This window comes from Coloeus monedula (assembly GCF_965178545.1).
Source record: "Coloeus monedula genome assembly, chromosome: 2".
NCBI classification, from domain to species: Eukaryota; Metazoa; Chordata; class Aves; order Passeriformes; family Corvidae; genus Coloeus; species Coloeus monedula.
In genome coordinates, this window is record NC_138782.1 from 99,897,329 (window position 1) to 99,917,374 (window position 20,046).

The following is a 20,046-nucleotide window of genomic DNA, read 5'->3' on the forward strand; positions in this document are numbered from 1 at the left end:
TCATATGCCATCATTGATCCAAATAATCTCCAATAATGCTCATCTGATCAAAGGTCAGGAGATGTGATATTCAGCAAATCACACTCAGAACAAATAATCTCTTCCCTTAGCTGTTTCTTTGCCAATAATTATGGCTTGTTTTGGGCAAGTAAACAAAATCACTCATTTTTCTCTACTTTCTGAATAAAAGCTTCTTAAGAAACTCAAGTATTTAAATTCAATATTGAAGTCTGCAAATAATTAGTTCTTCAAGACTAAGAAAATGAGGGTGGACTTTTCACATTAAGTGAGCTTCACTGTCACTGGGGTAAAACAGTACTCTTTAAATGCCCCACGAATGCCTATTTGTGCTCAGTTAAACAAACATGCTCTCAGGAGGGAGAGAAGGTGTAAGTTGCATTGCTCTACTCTACATTCACGTATGGGCAAAGAATTGTTCTATACCTAGAACACCTGAAGGCTGTTGTGTTACAGCAGCCATAGATTTAAGGCAATTTCAAAATCAAAGAATCAAAGAATGGCTTGGGTTAGAAGGGACCCAAAATCCAGATAAATGGCATCTGAAGCCCTTCTCTTGTCCACTGATGTAGTTGAATGGGTTGGTCAGGCAGGACTTGCCCTTTGTGAAGCTGTGCTGCCTCTCAAATGACCTCCCCACCCCCCTGTACTTTAGTATAGCTTGTAGGAGGATCTGTTCTATGATTTTCTCAGGCACAGAGGTGAAACTGACAGGTGTGTAGTTCCTGGAGCCCTCCTTTCCCCTCTTTTAAAAGAGGTATACAATGTTTTCCTTTTTCCAGTGACCTGGAAAATATGTTCAAGGTACATGGATAAAATCAAGGAGGGCCTGTATCATTCCAGGAACTACACTCTTTAATATGTTTCGGTATTAAATATACACCCAAATTCTTGAAAGGAAAGCAAAACCACATGTTAAGCCCTCTTCCACTTCCATGAGGACTGTCTCAGCAAACCCTATTTTCTGATTTTTCTGATTTTCTGATTTAGTTGCAGTGCTAGATGTTATGTATTACTTAACTGGGTACACTGTCCAGGTTTCCAGTGTTACAAAGCCCTCCAGTTGATTTTCAGAATAACTTTACAACTTCCTTCTCCGTTAACAAAGAAATGGTGGCTGGAAATAACTATTCAAAGCAAAGTTAGCCATACAAGGTACAACATCCTCAATTTTGCTACAAAGCCTCAACAGATAAAAAGTTCATCATCAGCTGCAAATCTGTATGCATGGAATGAAGATATTATACACACTTTTGTAAGAGACTCACAAAACCCAGGAAAAGGCTTATGTATTTTTGACCTCTTCTATGTAAGCTAGAAATTGACCATTTCAAAGCAGATTCCATATTACTAACTTGTGTCGTTACTGAACAATGTCATGTCTAGCAAACAAAACTGGTGATTGAAACAGACTTGACTATATTTAAAGTTTAAGTTACTGTGCAAATTTAGCTCATCAGTATGAAACATATTTCGCTGGTTTTGAGTTTCTGGCCTACTAGGGAACATGCTGGCTCATCATCTTCATCTGCTGATGGAATGCTTTCTATCTTTGTTTCAGCACACTCAGCTTTTGCATTAAAGAAGTGCCTTTTTTGTTAAGCATCTGTGGATGTATTTGATATTTAGGATATAAAAAACCCCTACCTCCTGCTTGCAAGAGTCAATTCCATAACAGTACTTTTGCTGATTACTTTTTATATTTTTCTGCCTTTTCAAAAAACAATTAGATTTTCATTCAAAGTGAAAAGGTCAAATAAACCATATGGATGTCAAGGGCTTTATCATGCTCAACACTACATTAATGCAAGTAATGTCTGTGCTGCAATCATACTGCAAAAGCTGAGATGCAATGCTAAGCATTGCCTTCATATTATGAAAAGTACAGTTACAAGAACTGAGGTCTGTTTTATTTAGGTCAAACTGATGATTTAGGAATGATCTGGGGCTCTTTTATTTTGACAAGCTTCTCTATGTTCCTCTACACATTACCAAGTTAGCATTTCAATCTCAATACACTGTCTCTGCACTTTGATTCTCAAATCTCTGTATGGTCAGCTCCAAAATTTCTGCCAAGGGTATTATTGGCACATAAGCTGGTTCACTTGATAGAAGCCTTAGCTTTTATGCCAGTCTGGGAAACAATCCAGTCTCAGGAAAAAAACAAAGAGTAGTAAATACAGTACTTCTATACAGTTTCTGCCAGTTTCTTAAGGTAATGCTTTGTAAAATACTGATTGAAATTATTTTTCAGCCTTGCATGGAGACATATTTCTCTGCACTGGCTAGAAAAACGGTTAAAATAACAAAATTACGTGAGACAAAGAGTATCTCATATGGAAACATACTAAATAATAATATTGTACAAGGCCTCATTTGAAGGTCTGTTCACAATCCTTATCAATGTTTAAAACTGGTTGGGAAAACAGCGGACCAAGAAGAGAAAGCCTGTTTTCAAGGCAAAGTGAAAATGAACTTCATAGAATAAAACAAATGAAAGACATTACTACTACCAGGCAAAGGAATCAGATAGAAAAGTATTTTTGCTAGAGAACTAGAAAGCATGAGAAAAGAATAATTAATCTTGACAAGAAAAAATATAGATGAAAAGGAGGAAGAGTTTCAAGTCATTGTGAAAGATTCAGAAACTGCTTTCTGTAAAAGGGACAAGTGAGTATCCTGTTTTAATACAAAGTCTAGCACTTCCATGGTAACATTTATACTATATGAACACCTGCAATATATAGAAAACTCTTGTTAACTTTAGCTACGCTAAGGGACATAAGGTTTGTTGAAATCTATGCTAGGACTTATTCTTGCAACAATTACTAATTCTCGTTGATTTTATGTTTCTTCACCAGCAATACAGCCATTATTAATTCTACCTATACCACAGGCTCCATCAACTTATAATTTCAAAAGGTATTCAATCAATATTCACCTCATCTGCCAAATGGTGACTCAAGCAATTGTACTTCCACTTACAGTATCCCATGGCACAATCCTGCAATCATTTGGCCACAGTTTAAACCAGTAGGAGAAAGGTAGATAGCCCTCTTCATTACAGAACAGCTTCAGCAACAGCTAGAAATGGCACAGAACCATGAACTAGAGCCTTATCTGATCAGTGCAAACTCTGCAACCTGCAACATCCACCATCACATGGATGAAGCATCTTGGACAGCCATTATGACCCATGGTGTGTTCACATTACACTTCCCAGCTAAGCACAACGAAACTTTGTGGAATACTCATTATATCAGCCTAGTCAGTTATGATAAAGCTCTTGAAAGGAAAAAGCAAACAGTACCACAATTTTCAGTTGAAATTTAGGAATGGTATTAACAGTATTCTTCATACATATGCTTTTAAGTCAAGTGAAATACTGGATTTATAGATACTCTTTCAAAAGAAAACGCTAACAGCAATCACATCCCTTAGTTCAAGCATGAATTCAGGCTTGCAGATGGGATTCAGCCACTGGCTCAAATTTGTCCAATGTGCAATAAATGCGAAAGCAGATTTTTCCCTCAAAAGTGTCTCCAAACTTACTCTGCTGCCCCAACCTCAAATTCCGGCTCATCCTTCTGTACTTGCTGACGAAAGGCAGAAATGGCAGGAGTTCAGAAGACACAGTCTGAACCTTATGGCACAGACCAATACTTGAAATTGTGTACCAGAACAAATTTTCCCATTCTATTTTTTTTTCATAGGAGTTTTCTATTTTCCTGTTTTTAATCTTCTTTTGACACCTTCCTTGCTAAATAGCAAAGGAGCTGCTAAAAACACAAACATGCACCACTGAGAAAAAGGGGAAGAGGGGTGCAAGTCTCCCTGTGTATGAAAAAATTAACACTTCCTTTCCACAAGAGTAGAGGTCACTTCTAGCTGAGCTTCTTCAAGAAACAACTGGAAAATTAATATCTGAAGGTTGCCTAATATGGCAATAAAGTTTTTAATGAGAAAGACAAACCAAATGAAATATAACCAGAGAAGTCTCAATGCAAACCTTGCCAGACCTCCTCATGAAAAGGTAAGAAGTTTCCTGCAACCGTGTCTTTTTGTAGAAGTGAGAAGCATTATTACACCATTTCTACAACAGCTATTTGTCATACTAGTTTAGCTTACATTAGTGTCTGTCTTATTGATTTCTTTCTCCATGGCCTCCTATTTCTTATTCAGGGACTGACAGTGTTTCTACAAAAGGTGAATGACCTTCTTGGTACAATCAGCAATATCCAGCTGGCTGACCTGCATCATGTAACACTGAACCAGCACAGCCAAGGTAGATGCAGGACTCCAGGTCCCTCCATGACAGAGAACATACCACTTTTTGGGGAACCGTGGTACCTAATTTTACTGCTCATGGGAAAATACATTTAAAGTGGGTGTTCCATCAGGGTGAAAAGTATTAATTTCCCAGAGAAAGGAAAGTCTTCCCTTAGCATTTACTATAAGGTAGATGTTCTCATCCCTGCTACAAGGATGGATCTGTAAAGCATCAGCCCACCATTACTGCAAAAGGACCTGAATTTCTTACAATAGTGTTAGCTTTTGTCTCAAGTCAGTCAAGCACAGGGCATTTCACCACACTCTGGAGAGAAATCCTGTATATATATCACTTCCTTGAGAAGTCAAAATTTCTGTTTGCCTTCAAGTACTATAAGTGAAGCAGAAGCTCCCATACTCCCAAAGGCTTTTCTGGATAATAGACAGGAAAGCAATTTAAGCTTGCTGTAGTCCTACTGCTTGAAAAACAAAGAAGAAAATACTATCTAATGGAGTTCACAGCTTTGAAACAACCTTTTAAGCCAGTATTCCAGAAATATTCCATTAATCTGTGTGTGTTACAATGGCTTCAGACAAGACTTCAATCTATACTATTTAACGTTTATATGTTCGTATGAACAACCTCATGTTTTAATTCTGTGAATCAGAATTATCAGTTTAGTGGTGCTTTACACTTAAAAAAATAAGCACAGATTGCACTTAAATTTTTCTGTGCTTTAGCTTTAATTTCCTAATTTTTATTGCAAACCACTAAAAAAAGCCAAGAAAAAAATATTTTGACCCATGCCAGAGTATCTGGTTCATGCTTAGCACTACAGCTCTCTGCCCACGCATGCATACATATATCAGAAAGACCCCAGTTTCATTCTAGCATGTCTGACCTCAATCTTTCTGTGCCTTGTTGTATTTTGAGTTAGCTGATTATGTGCATCCAGTTATTTGTTTCAGTATGACCAGTGAAGGCCTGCATGATGCATATTTTCCTCTCAGCTTGCCACAACATAAGCCATAAGCAGCTTGATTATCTGACTTACCACATTCATGATAGTAATAGTACAATCCTAGTAAAAGTGAATCAGGGATAAAAATAGTCTCAAAAATAATTTCCTGGGATTTCCTGGGTTCGGTTAGTATTAAGAAAGAGCTCATAATAGCAAGAAAATTAATACTGTGGGGGACCACCAGATGGATGTTTTATTTTTCTAGTAACTAAATATAAACATGTCACAAGTCTTGCCATGAAAAACATAAAAATAGACCAAGCTCAGCAAAAACTCTTAAAACAAAAAAAAACCACCTCACATACTTTAGTTTACCAAATTAGTAGACAATGTCATGAAGGATTATGGCAGATATATCATATGTCTCACTTTGTAAAAATTTTCTAAAATGAACACCTATTTGTCACACTGAGCTGTCTTATTGATTTTATAGTTTATAATCTGCTAGAGTTTCTCATCAAATTATAGTATTGAAGGAACAGATTACTGCACAGCTTGATGAGGGTTCCTCCTTACTGTAGGAACCCAGAGTGCCGAGAATATTTCTCTGCCTGTTTTTAAGGGTTTTTACCCCCCTGAACAACACTGTTTTAGCTTTAAACCTTGGAAAAAATTACCAACAGTCAGACAACTAGAAAATACAGTGGTGTGAATTAGGTGATAGACTACTATGTAAGATTGTCACAGGGTGAAAATTTAGAGGTTTTAGGCTTCTCTTTGTAGTATATAGATAAGAGTAAAAAATATCAAAATGGAGGATTGTTGTTGTTCTCTAAACCTTCTTCTCCTTCTTCTACCACTCCATATTTTGCAGTAAAAGTAGTTTGGATTGATTGGATAGAAAATTCCGCAGTTCCTAGTCGTGTTACTGAATAATTGGTAAGAAAGTAAAAATAATGTACATTTTTAGCAACTATTGGTTAAAATGTCTTTAAAAGGCTGTGTAAATCTTGATAATTAGGCTTTCTCGCTCTCACTCTTACTTTGCCTCTTTCCATGCTGTACCTGGGTCACGCTAGTGGCTCAGTTTCTCTGGTAAGACTTAATAAACAACTACCTAGAAGCATTGAAACTACAGAAGACGTCTTGCTTTATCTTTTAAACTCCTTGCAAGGACTTTCAGAAAATCCTCTCCCATCAGGAGAGACTCAATTTATGGCACAATAAAGTGTCACTTACCATAGTTCTACTTGATCCTACAGCAAATCTCCTCCTTTCTTGGAAAAGGAGATTCATAAACTGAAGAATAAAAAGTAGCTTTTTTTCCAGTTTCAGATACACAGCACATATCTATAACACCTAAAGGAGTACGTACACATCTGATTTTATCACGTTTTCATGGATGATTTAATTTCCAGTTCAAAAGAAAAATGCATATTTCCCCTCACTGTGAACAGAGTTTTCCTCTGTCCCTAAACACAAGAGGTTCTGGATTCCTTCTCCATTCCAGGTCTATGCAGATATCAGGTACAAAAAACATTTTATGATCTTACTTAACTAAAAGTTAAAAGCTTTTGATTCAGTTGTACTACAACTCAAGTTAGCAAAGGAAAATTCAGAATGATGAAACCATTTAAAATCATCTTGACCCAGAACAGACAGAAAGAAGCAAATAATGAAATATTGACAATATCCTAGGAAGGCAGACTTAATGTATATGCTTTTTAAAAACAAAGGAAAAGCAAAAATTCAGGTATTACACTGGGAAAAAGTTAGTCTGACACCACAGAGATAGCTGATTTTTTTGGTCTCAAAACTCATGAAATATTTTTACTTTCCTGCTATGGCTTTTAGTCTTAATTAAAATAAAAATGCCCAAGTAAAAAGTCACTCATCGAGAAGAGATTTGGGCACACTTACATTTCCCTTGCAGCACAGTTGTTAGAATTTTTTTGTCAGTGGGCAATTCTAAACATGGAACTGCACAGTGAATATAGTTGCATGTTAGATTTCCAGTTTAATCTGAGTTGTTTCAAAATAGTACAGATTTTGTTAAAACTAAATTGAGAAAAAAAAAATATATATATATACATATTTATTTATTTATAGAGGGGATTGCTTCAATACATATTTACCAAAGCAAGCCTGTTTTAAAGTTGCAAGCCCATAGAGTGATGCTCTCTTTCAGCAGTTCTAACTGAAAATTCCATTTTTTCATTATACCGTGCTAAAAAAGCTCAGCACCACACATAAGCAGAGGTACTAATTAATGCAGAGACTGCTAAAATGGTGTCCGTGCTCCAGGTTATATTTTCTTTTCCAAGAAGGAAAATGTTGACCAATATTATCCTAGAGAGTAGTACCCTTAAAAATAACAAGATAAATAAGTCAGATGGAAACTGAACTGCAGAACAGGTATGAAAGTAAAATAAGTAAAACAAGAGGAGAAATCACAAGCAAAAAATATTTTTCTAAAGCTTTTTACTTCAGAAGTGGTCTATGATTTCTTAGTCCATATAATTATGTTGTCTTAGTTAACACATTTTAAACTGGCCACAAAAAAATCCACAAGGTACTAACAAAGGCAAATTCACACACAGACCCTCAAGTTTCCTTGACAAAATACACTTCAAGAGGCATGAAAATCTGTCTTGGAATTCTCTTGGGAAGCAGATTTTCACAGATCTACTGAACCATCTGGCATTCATAGATTACCAAAAGAAACACTGAGATCATCTCTGAAATTATAGAGAAGTGGGCCAGGCCTGATTCCTGGAGAACTGTAACCATGAAAAGCAGCATCTCTGATGCATTTACTTAAATAAACTGAATTTATCACCTAATCTAAAAGGGTTGATATTACCTCAACTGCTTTAAACATAGATAAGTAATGCTCTAGAAGGTTAAAATAAATAAATGAATAAATAAATAAATAATAAAAAAGATAAGGACTGGAGTTTAGTGCAAATTCATTAGAGCTTTTAGGAGCCCAAATCTTACTGATCTCAGTGAGCTCACAACTCAGAATTTGCTCTTTGTCATATTACTTAGAATTGGAGAGGGAAGAGAAAATGATTTTTGACAAAGAGCTCATCAATCTGTTTGGAAATCAAAAGAAAGATGAAGAAAGACCAAAAAGTGGCTTGATTACAGCATAAATGTTTCAAAGAGAACAAGAGGAGACCAAAAAAAAATCTCCTCCGGGTAGCAAAGGGCTCTTTAATATAGTGAAGAAAGCCACAACAAATATTGTCTAAAAGCTGCAGACAAATTCATGTAAGAAGGCATGAATTTTTAATAATGAGGTTGACAAATCACTCAAATTGTCATTGAAGGAAGAAGGGGTTTTTTTAGATTCTTAAAACCAGTGACAATTTTCTCATCTGCCTCCATATCTTCATCAGTAGGCTTGATATAGCACTTCTTTCAGTATGCAAGAATATATATATATGCCTAATGGTACAATAACAATCTGTTAATATTTTATTTTATTTTCAAAGTGAAAGTTTCTGCTGAAAAAAAAAATGAGTCAAAATTAATATTTTAAGGTTTTTTTAGTTTTACTGTAATCAAGATGGGCTGTGTTGATTTTATGCACAATAATTAAAAAGTTCAATGGCTGCAGGTAATTTACTGCATTCAAAAATCCAAGAAGAGGGCAAATTTTTTCTCAAGATAAAATTTACAAATATTTAGTTCAATACTTGTGGAAGGTATGAAAGACATTGTTTCTGAGAGAAGTCTAAAAAACCAAAAAATCCTTGAATATTTAGGTTTCACAGCCACAAGTTCCTATGTGTTTCTTGAGCAAATCATATGTCCACTTAAACAATGCAGACAGAATCATTACTTTCTCCAAAATATCATAAAATACTTACACTGTTAGCAAAAGAACTGCTTTTGTCTTTAATATGAGTATTTTGTCTTACAGTATTGTAAGAATTCAAGCACATGGTGAATTTTGATCATTGTGAATGAATAGTGAAAGAACTCTGCTTGGAAGGAAAGAATTTCTTCCGTTTTCATCCCCACTCCTGTCTCAAGTCTGTTTCCTGATTGCTTTAGCATCTTGGCAATGCCAAGCGATTCTTTTCCAAACATGTGAAACAATCCTTTTCTGATTAGCTGAGCTGAAGAAAAAGTGAAAAATATCTGACTTCTGATTTGAACAAACTGCCTGTTATTGATTCAGTTCTCACCAACATTCACCTCAACCCAGGTCCAACTTTTACTAGCAGATCACTACTCCTGCTGCTACCAGTTCAACTGGGAAACCACATCACTGTAACATTTTCAGAAATGTAAACTATTCAGCAAACTGTTAGGAGGGTATGCAGGTAAGTAACCATTTATCTACATTTTTTGGTTACTTGCTGCTCCATGGCAGAACCCCAAGCAGAAAAAGAAAATCATAGAAATCATAACACTAATGAAATCTAATACCTAGGGTTAGATATTCCAGTGTGACAAACTATGAACTTAATGTATCTAAAAAAATTGTCCAAATGAAATAAACTCCTGAGTCAACAATGTCCAAGTAGTCACTGAAGAATCATGGGGTACAGAAGTCCAAAGAATCATTCATCTAGAAAAAGAAAAGCTAGATTGTGGTGACAAATTTTGGAAGGGCAGTCAGCCCTTTTAGTAGATTTTACAACAAAGAGGGGACAAGTAGAAAAATGAAGAAGCAAATGCCTAATTCTAGTAAAGGAGAACGCATGAACTTTCATACTCATAAGCAAATCAAATTTCTTTATTTAATGAGTCTTCAGAAAAATCTCTGCTAGTGTAGAAACTTCATACTTCACTGAATCACAATAACTGTATCAGCTGTTAGTTTGGTGCGGTTTTTTGCTGTGGTTGTTTTGGGGTTTTACTTCCCAGAATTGTAAAAGGCCTGTGCAATTTTTAAACTGCATCTAAATAAAATGTGTGGTATTCCCAAGCTTCTGGAAACATTTAAAACAGTAATGAAGCTCATTTTACAACTAAATGTATTACCTTAAGCATTATTCAGTTACATGAAAACAATCTCTTTGCATCTGAGTTCAAGTATCATGTTGTCAGTTTAGAGAATCATGTTTTTCATTTATCTTTCTTCTTGCATTTGAAGTAGGTTATATTACATTACTTATCTACATAATTCAAGTACACAGAAAATAATTAAAAATGTTTCATCTACAAGTCTAGCTCTTCTTTAATGTAATGAGAAGAATTAATATTTCAGCCTTTCTACTGCTTGTATAACTATTGCAAAACCAAATGCTGGTAACACAATGCCAGGTTGCCCCTTCCCCAACCAAAGGCAAGTCCTTATTACTTGCAACCCAGACAAGCTTGTTGTTCAACATCAAAACCTAACTCCACACCAGCCATTATACCTAACATGTAGCTTCCTAAAGATAAGATTCATTCACTCTTCTATTGATTATCTATATGTATTTTTTAAATTAGAAAGACACAAAAAATTTTGAATATGTTTTTTACAGATCACTGTAGAAGAATATCCGTAACAGCAACTACTCCTGCAATAAAGATCAACTAGTACGTGCTATAGCTGCTAGGTAGCTCTGTTGAAATAATTTGGACTATAAATAGGCAGAAACAGATTATTGACAGGAGGTATGGCCTTATGGCTCTTTCTAGTTCATTCCCCAGCATTAACACACACCTTGTGAAAGGGACTGCAACTCTTTTCCAGCCTCCCATCAACATGCACATAGGCTATGGTAGTTGAAACACTCAGGCAAACTGACTTCGACCTTGATTGTTCCCAGTGATAGGAAAAAACCTTTAGCCTAGAAACACTGAGTATTTCTGTGGATTCAGAAAGCATTTGAACTGTTACCTATGGAAATATAATCTGCAACACAAAGAAAGGTATACCATGCCATCATTTGGACAAGATCCTACCGCCCCTCGCATTCCTCAAAGATAAACTTGTATATTTCTAGAAATTGCTAGAAATCCCCAGTAGCAGACTGATTGAATCTGTATTTTGATTTCAAGGAATCTTGAAAGCCATTCAACAGATGGGTCTGGAATATTTTTACCTTGTCACTTTCACCTGAATAGAAGAGCACTCCCCTCAATACAGCAAATGTGTGCAAGCTTTATAAACCTGTTCTAAGCTGGTCAGGGCTTTTGTAAGTCTGGGAAAGCTTAGTTTTAATGGCCAGAAGACCAATTCTTCTCTCTTGGATGACAGCTATCGAGTAGAGACCACTAGAGTCATCCTTCTTTTCCTCATAGAAATCCTACAATACAATAACAAATTTGGATTCTCAGGAAGTCTCTGATCTGCAGAAGTCACATTGACATCTCAGCTTGAGATACTCCTATGTTGGCCCCTTCAACAGACACACATATCAAGAATGTGTATGAAGAGAAGATATGAAAAAGAATGTAAAAACAATGACACATAATTTATCTTAATTTTTAGTGAAAAGCTCTGATTACTCTTTGCCTGAAATAGACTTTTCACTGTGATCTATTATCAAGCTCAATTTTAGCTCTATTTGCAGAAGTAAAAAAGAGATATACTGTTTAATTTTATTTTCAAGTGGAGCATGCCATACATGAAAATATAAGTACATATTAATATATGTATATATATGTAATATGGAATGCAAATACTGGATTGTAAGATTCTCCTGTTAGAGCTGAAAGTGCTTTAAACATAACAGAATCAATGGAACAACAAACAAGTTGTATAACGTGGAGTTATTTCAATATAAAAATCTGAAGAAGCAATGTAAATCTGTGTTTATGCCAGCATTATCAGGTATGATCTGTGGAAGCACTTTTAAAATTAAAACAGGAACTACAGTACATTGCATAAGGACTTGGATAGAAGCTTGTTGTATCAGCTTTCTTTTTAATTTCATTTAGGTGGTAACATAAACCAATTTTACTATTTCAAGTGCATTTTTCAAGCTCACAGAATAAAATAGAAGAACTTGGGCTGCTCAGAAAAGAACATCATCGTTAGAATGCAAAGCCAGGGAATAAGATTAATGTTTATGAAATAGTTTCAGGAGAGCATACAAGACGTGAATCTCTTTTTAACACATGGACAATAAAGCAAAATATCAGCGGCCAGATATTTTTACATATCTTTCAAAGTACTTTTAGGGCTTCTCAGATTCTACACTGTATTAATAAAATAAGTGTAAGCTTAGTACTTACCCACAGATGCATAATCATTGGGAAGTTCAGGATAAAGTTTGTTTGTATTCTTTTTAGCTGAAAGAGACAATAAAGGAGCAGCTTATATGACATGCTCACATATATTGTTATATCTTGTATACTGCTCCTCTAATACAAGTTCAACAGGTATTAAATGATTGCAGTTAACTAAAGAGCAGTGCAGAAGAAAGAAATATGGACTTTTCCTCATATCCTTCACTAGAGAATTAAGTTAACAAGAGGAGCTGCACAGTAAAGCCTCACTTTGAATGAAAGCACTTTGTTAAGACAAACTGTCAAAGAACCAAAATTCTGCCTCTTCTGCTCTACTGTAAAATCTCTAATGATTAAAAGATAATGACAACCTAAAAAGAAACTATGATTTCTAGAAACCAAAAGTTTCTAGAACTAGGACTAGCAGTTTCTAGTAGGACTGTTCTGTTTACTAAGAAGTTTCATTGTACTATAGGGCTTCTATGTGTCCAGTAAAATAAATATTTCCTTTGAGTTATTACATGATTTTGTAACTATAAAAACACTGTTTCCATAGCAAATCTGTCAGAGAGAAAAGGTTTATTAATATAAAACAAACAAACAAATCCTTTACTCTTTATCACTCATGGCACTATATCAACAGGCTTTCAGTGTTTGTCCAAGGAGGAGCATTTAAAAAACATTTTATAGAGGCAGCTGCTATAATAACTGCATAGTACTAATTAGCTTTAATGCTCTGATTTTATGAAGAGAATTAATTAGTCATTGTCAAAAATTTTCACCTGGTGGTGTAGGTCTAACAGTGGGTTTAGGTGGCTCTGGTCTGGATGATGGTCTAGCAGGTGGGTCATTTACCTAAATACACAAATTTTTTAAAAACATTGCATCACATGTGGACCTAGATTGTGACTTCAGAGCCTAGAAGTATGTCAAGTTACACTGAAAAAAAATTTTAATTACACTTTCTCCGCGGAACTTGTAGGAACCCAAGAAGCATACCAAACACTAGTGACACTGAAGTAAATCACAACGGGTTTAACTAAGCTTAAAGTAAATGCTTTGTCTATCAGTAAGATTAACATCTGTAAGAAAGCATCTTCTGCAGTCCAAGTATTACATTATAAATGTGATTGTTTGAATGGAAGACAGAAAAAGTAGAAAAACTAAGAGTATCCAGTTTGCAATTAACTTGATTAAAAATACTTGATCAAACATTCCTAATCATCTCCTCAGATTTGATAACAATTACACAACAATTACACGGCACAATTACAAAACAAGGGTATACTTTTTTATTCTGGAAGATGCAAAGCAAACCCAGCAACATTCTTGTCCACAAGAGCCTAGCAGGGAAATACTTGAACAAATGTTCCACATGCAGTAACTGACATGTGCTATGCCTTCAGTCATCCAATAGAGAAGCTAAAAATGCCACATGAACACCAGCATTAACACTGACTAGAAACAGCTCAGGAACAGAGAAACCCTATATGAAAAAGAAGTGCACAAACCCTTCTTTGTTCCCTTACAGATTTTCCTGGATTATTTTTTTGCTCTTCATTTTCATACACTTCAGTGAAGGATGCTAGAATTTCATAAAGATCATTTGCTTGAGCAGGGAAAGGCACGTCACCAAGCAGGATGGCACTAGCACGAATGTCCTGCCCATAAAACCTGGAACAAAAAAATAAAGATGGCAGGTATTTGACTATTATTCCATTTAAGTTCTAGATAAATTCACTTTGTGCAAATGCTCCCTATCTCCATCCCTGGCCCTGCCTTTTTCCTACTGATCATATTTTGAGAAATGACAGAACTAGTTCAAAGCTGTAAATTTGGAGTACTGACCACAGCCCCCATTTTCCTGCACCACTTGGGAGGAGGAGGTAGAGAAGCTGTGATTGAAGTTGAGCCCAGTAAGATGGAAAGTGTGGGGGGGAAAGGTGTTGCTTTCTAGATTTGTTCTTATTTCTCATTATCCTATTCTCTTATTAACTCAAAATAACTAATTTCCCCTTGATGAAGTTGGAGTTTTTCTCACTGAAATAGCAATTGGTAAGTGATCTCACTGCCTTTATCCCAACTTATGAGCTTGTAATCATACTTTTTCTCCTCTCATCCTGTTGAGGAGGGGGAGTGACAAAGCAACTGGGCTGGCATGTGGTGGCTAGCTAAGGTCAACCTGCCACAGATAAATAATCCCTAAACATTTAGTAACATCTGAACACCCGTTTCAAGATGTCTAAATTGAAGAAACCCTTGTCCCTCAAGAAATTCTAAACTGAGTGTAGTATGTTTTCACAAAAACATCTTTTTCTAAAGTGAATGTGTCTTAGTTAATTCTTCATTATGCTTTCACTGAATCTTCTAGATTCTAAGAGCTTACTTGCGATTTGTTTCTTTCCTTTCAATTAAACAGGTCCCTTCCAGAGATACACCTGCAAACAGTCCTCGAGATTTGCAGTATGTATAGACAGCAGCAGAGCTTCTTAGGGCAACGTCCCCTTCTAAGTTTCTAGAAGGAAAAAGTTTTGGTTGATATTCTTCAAAATGGTTTTGTAGCATGAACAGCAATTGTCTTTTAATTCTTCATTTTATTTCAACCCTGTTTTCAGACAGAAGCACAGAACAACGTTGTCTCATAGGAATGCTCCCCATTAGGTCTCCAAGAGACTGGACTGTTCATGGTTTATGACTCAGAACAATCAAGGAGGCTCCAGGGTGATTTGCTGAGGCCAGGTTTGTATCCTTCGAGGGTAGGTGAGTTTTGGTGTGCAGTGAGATTCACTCAGGACAGAGGGGGAGGCTGCAAGCTGGGCTTTCAGGCTGAAAAGAGGCAAATCCTGCAAGGTGGGCTGGCACCTTTTATCACGGTAATTGTTCTCCCTTGCACAACCCCCAGTCCCTCCCCCGGGGAAGGTCTGATGGGACATAACTGACTCAATGTACTGACAAGAGAGGCAGCTGTCACGTCTGAGAAGGGATCATAAATCATCAAAGACCCCCAAAGCACCCTCAGACTGATTCCTGAGGCCTTGCACCAGAGGACTGAATGCCATGCAAAGGGATACAACAGATCCAGAGCCTGTGGCAAGAGATGGTGTCAAACTTCCCAACCAGGGGAGGTACCTGGGTATTCTCAACTAGCCTGAACATGTATTAATCCATTGAACTCTAAGCTTCATGGAACACTCACCACCAAGAAGACCAGAAGAAGATCAACAGGACACTGTTGGGATCCACAGAGTGGTGATATTTTCTACTCAATCTGTCTCTCTGTCACTCTTTCTCTGCCCTCTTCCTCTTTTTCTATTTCTCTCTCTCTCTCTCTCCCCCCCTCCCATTTACTGTTAAATAAAATCCATACCATTGACTTCAGCATATGGTCTCATTTGCATCTTATTTGGGCAGAAGCATCTCTGTAATAATTTTAATAACTGGATCTTAACAGCCTCCTCTGAAAACTATTAAGCCACACTTTAATCACATTTTAAAATGATCCAATTATGTTTGGACTGGTGACTGAAACCCTGTTCAATATTTCCAAATCCTCCTAGACTTTATGGTCAGCACAAAACTCTTAAAGTAAGCCCTTATTGGACCTCAATAGATTTGGGAGATTACAGTATTTTTCCTTCACAGGATCACATAATATTTTAGGTTTAAAGACACATCAGGCAGTCATTTCAAAAAGGATATAACATCAAATTGAGAGCAAGTTGCTCTGGACTTTGTCCAGCCAGTTTTTGAACAATTCTAAGGATATAATTCCACAGACACTCTGAGTAACCTGTATCAGCACTCAATTTTATTCATGTCAATTTTTTTTTCCTCATATCCAGTCAGAACCTTCCTTGTTTCAATATATGACCACTACCTCTCATTGTCGTGCCATGCACCTCTATAATGAACTGAGATCTGTCTTCTTGGTCATGCCCTGTTGGGAATGCAGCCTCTCATCTAGGTTCAATAAGCTGAGCTCCCCCAGCCTCATCGTTCACACACTGCAGTTCCCTGGCCATTTGGGTAGTCGTTCACTGCACACATTCAGGTTTATAAACAGCTTTCTGCAGGGCTAAAACTCAACACAGTATTCTAGGCACAGTCTATGAAATGTCAAGCAAAGGAGAATAATCACTTTCCCTATCGACTGGTTACAGTCCCGTTGATGCAACCCCCTACACTGTTCACTGCCTTTTCTGTCAGGAATCAACTGCTGGCTTAGCCCCAATGCCCACCAGGATCCCAGCACCTTCTCTATAGGGCAGCTGCTCAGCCCTACAGAGAAGGCAGGGGGTTCATCCAAGGAACTTCTCCTAGGAGTGCAGAACTTTGTGCTTGTCCTTGCTTAATTTCATGGAGTTGGATCTTTGCTCTACACACTCTAGGTCCATTGCTCTGAATGGTGGCCCTACCCTGAAGTGCATTGGCTGCAACCCCTGGTTTGGAGTTGTCCACAAACTTGAAGAATATATTTTGCAACTGCTCCTCTAGGTTACTGATAAAAATACCAAGTAGGAGAGGTTCTAGAAGAGTCTCCTGAGGAATTCCAAAGAAATCTGGCTTCAGACTTCAACATGAACCATTTACCAGTGCTCTTCTAACCTGATGATCTGGTTCTTCACCTGTTTGCTAGTCTCCCCATCCTGACACCTATGTCCCAGCTTGGACACAGAGATGTTGCAGGACAGTGTACTAAATGTTTTTGCAGGGAAACATGACATTCACTGCTTTCCCTGATCCAAAGATCTCTCTCTCTTCTGTGGAATAAGTATCATCCTTTTATTGTGTTAGAAAAGATTAAAAACCATCAGTAAAAACTTCATCATCATTAAAAAAAACAGCCATAAGGAGGCACATATTCCATAAGCAGAGTCTGAGGTAGCTGTGCTTGGTAAGCCTGGAGAAGACTTGGGGCAAACCTAACAGCAGGCTTCAAGTATCTATGGAGAGGTAATCAAGAGTATGAAGCCAGGTTCTTTATGGTATGGTGGAAGAATAAAATGCTACTGATGTAAATAGAAAGAAGAAATGCTTTGACTGGATGTAAGGCAGGATAACTGAACAGTAGAGCAGGTTGCCCAGAGAGCCAAGCAGTCTCCATCACTGGGGATTTTCAAGACCCTACTGGAAAAAAGGACTGAGCAACCTGATCTAAAGTTGTAACAGATCTCCTGCTTTGAGCAAGAGGTTGGAGTAGCAGTCTTGCAAGGTTTGTTTCCAAGTTAAATTATTCAGTGGTTATTTCACCTTTACTACAGAAAAGGTTTAAAAGAAATTATTTGGTGTAGTTTTTATTTACTGCTGGGCAGATCTGTAGTGACCAAAAGCACAGACCCCAATGTTACTAAAAATCATAGTTCTATCAGGAACAGAAGCACCTGTGCTCTTCATTGAGCCTAGCCAAGCAGTCTCCTGCAAAAAGAGAGCAAATCTCAGAACACTTTCCTTCTATCACTAAATGACTTAATAGAAAAGAAAAGAAAAGAAAAGAAAAGGAAAAGAAAAGGAAAGAAAAGAAGAAAAGGAGTGATTGGCAAGAACAATATGGTCCAGTCAGCATACAGGTTGCCCAGGTTGTTCTGTAACATATAAAAAAAATGCCACATCAATGTGGCTTTTAAAAATTATCTTCCATATATACCTTATTCTGAAAGCATTTTACCCACCTCCCCAGAGGTCCAATTGCCACAGTAAGGTTTCCTCCAAGTGTAAGATTTCCTCCTTTGGCAAAAGCTTCTACTGCTCTTTCATGATTCAGTATGATCACTAAGTCTGAGACCTATAAAATATCAAATAAAAGTACTACGCTTTTTAAGAAGAAAGAACAGCACAGAAGAACTTTCTTTCTTTTAAAGGATTATTTTGAAACAGCTTTCATGACAAAGTTGATTCTTTTTCTGCAAGGTATTTTGAAATGAAAAATCCTTTCAACTACTTTTTTAATCAAATTTGACTGATTTTTTTCAGAGTGCTGATATGGTCAGTATGTGATAAACAACAGCTATAACACAAACTCTATCTTAATTCAAAACTCTTAATTGACAATTTCTTAGTTTCTATGGCTTATACAAACAATTACGAAGGCATTTTCAGATGCGAATCATTTTGATTCTTCTGTAATTATATTAATAAAGGCAAGACAGAACTTACAAACAAAAATTCCTGTCCAAAGAATAAAAACCAAAAAGGGTACAGGTGCTATTGATAAAACTTTATTTTCATGACAGGAGTTTTATATGCCTGTGTGTGGGGGTGTGTGTGTATGAATTAACTTTTTAAGACTTGAATATGAGATGTACTCAGTTCCTTCAAGAACCTATTAAACCTAATAACTGAAGAGACAGCAATGCACCCAAGGACTACTGCACCTGATCTTTCATCTGATGGACTTGACTGAAAGCCAGGCTCAGAAAAAAACTTTCAACTTACCCCAGATTCCAAACAGTGACAGCAGGGAATACAAGAGGAAATACCAGATTATTTGCAAAACAAGGCTGTCCTAGAAGTATTACACACAGCATAAGAGAGGTATTTGTTATTAGCCCCCTGGTAACCTCCACCCCATCCCAAACAAAAGATGGCTACAGGAGCAGTTTCTGAATGATCCAGGGATGAAGGGAGAATGTTTTTTCAGGATACTGCTTCCTCCTATGAATCCGTTGTTAAAGATAAGAAAATCCAGAGTGAGAAAACCTTCAAGGAAAGCATTTATATGAATTTTAAAACTGGTCTTTAATTTGAGGTACCAAGTCACTGTGACTTCTGAAGTTTGTGATTTCCTTCTTGTTATTTAAAACTGTCCATACATATCACTACAGCCATGTCAACTATAATCTCTCCTACAGAAATAAATTTCACCTAGTTTCTAAAACATCTAAGTTTATATAGGACTAGAAGAATGCTGAAATTGGACTCTGGGCTCCTAAGTCACTCAGGTATTTCTGAATAACATACATTTTCTACAAGAAATAAAAAAGATTGTGTTATAATAATGCCAGTAAGGAAACAGCATTTTTTAAGCTGACTAAAATTTCAAATGAAGGGCACAGTATTACTCAGAGAAAAAGCCCTCTCACAAATAGCTTCTGTATTATTTAAGTATCAATAGGAAATGTCTATGTTATCTAAAATATCAGATGGGGATGATTAAAAGAAAATTTCATAGATTAATCAAAACACATGAAGAAGCTTAAAAGAAAAGATAAAACCAAACAAACCCCACAACAAAACTCTGGGGCTCAAACTGAACACTTCATAATGAATTCAGATCCTGTAGACCAAAGAAAATCCAACAACCAAAGAAAATCCCTTACAAAAATTAATGATTTTGTATTCACATCATCCTTTAAAAAGTGCATGCAATAATGCCTGAGATCACACAGTGAACAATGAGGAGAGAATAAAATATTGATCTGTTGCCCATTACGCGAGTGCTGGCTGACTGGCTGTCAGGACAGGGATAGCTGGTTAGCTGTAGAGGTACTGGGGGCTCACATGGATCACCCAGATCAGCTATACATGGATTCTTCTGAAGAGCAGAATGCCCATTGCAAGAGAGCTTGTTGGCAGCATATTGTTACTCTGATTTTCTTTGGGAATCAGCAGAAAAGAA

At 36.7% G+C, this 20,046-nt stretch overlaps 1 protein-coding gene across 1 annotated transcript in view; it reads right to left on the minus strand.

The window, feature by feature from the left end:
* SH3YL1 (SH3 and SYLF domain containing 1) overlaps positions 1 to 20,046 on the minus strand; it is a gene marked incomplete at its 5' end in the record, with an annotated part of 46,666 nt that overhangs the window by 11,809 nt on the left and 14,811 nt on the right. Inside the window, 5 exons of the mRNA XM_082276772.1 lie at positions 12,438 to 12,494; positions 13,214 to 13,286; positions 13,961 to 14,105; positions 14,818 to 14,946; positions 18,101 to 18,213. Of these exons, the coding sequence (XP_082132898.1) occupies positions 12,438 to 12,494; positions 13,214 to 13,286; positions 13,961 to 14,105; positions 14,818 to 14,946; positions 18,101 to 18,213 (517 nt within the window). The remainder of the gene's footprint in view (positions 1 to 12,437; positions 12,495 to 13,213; positions 13,287 to 13,960; positions 14,106 to 14,817; positions 14,947 to 18,100; positions 18,214 to 20,046) is intronic.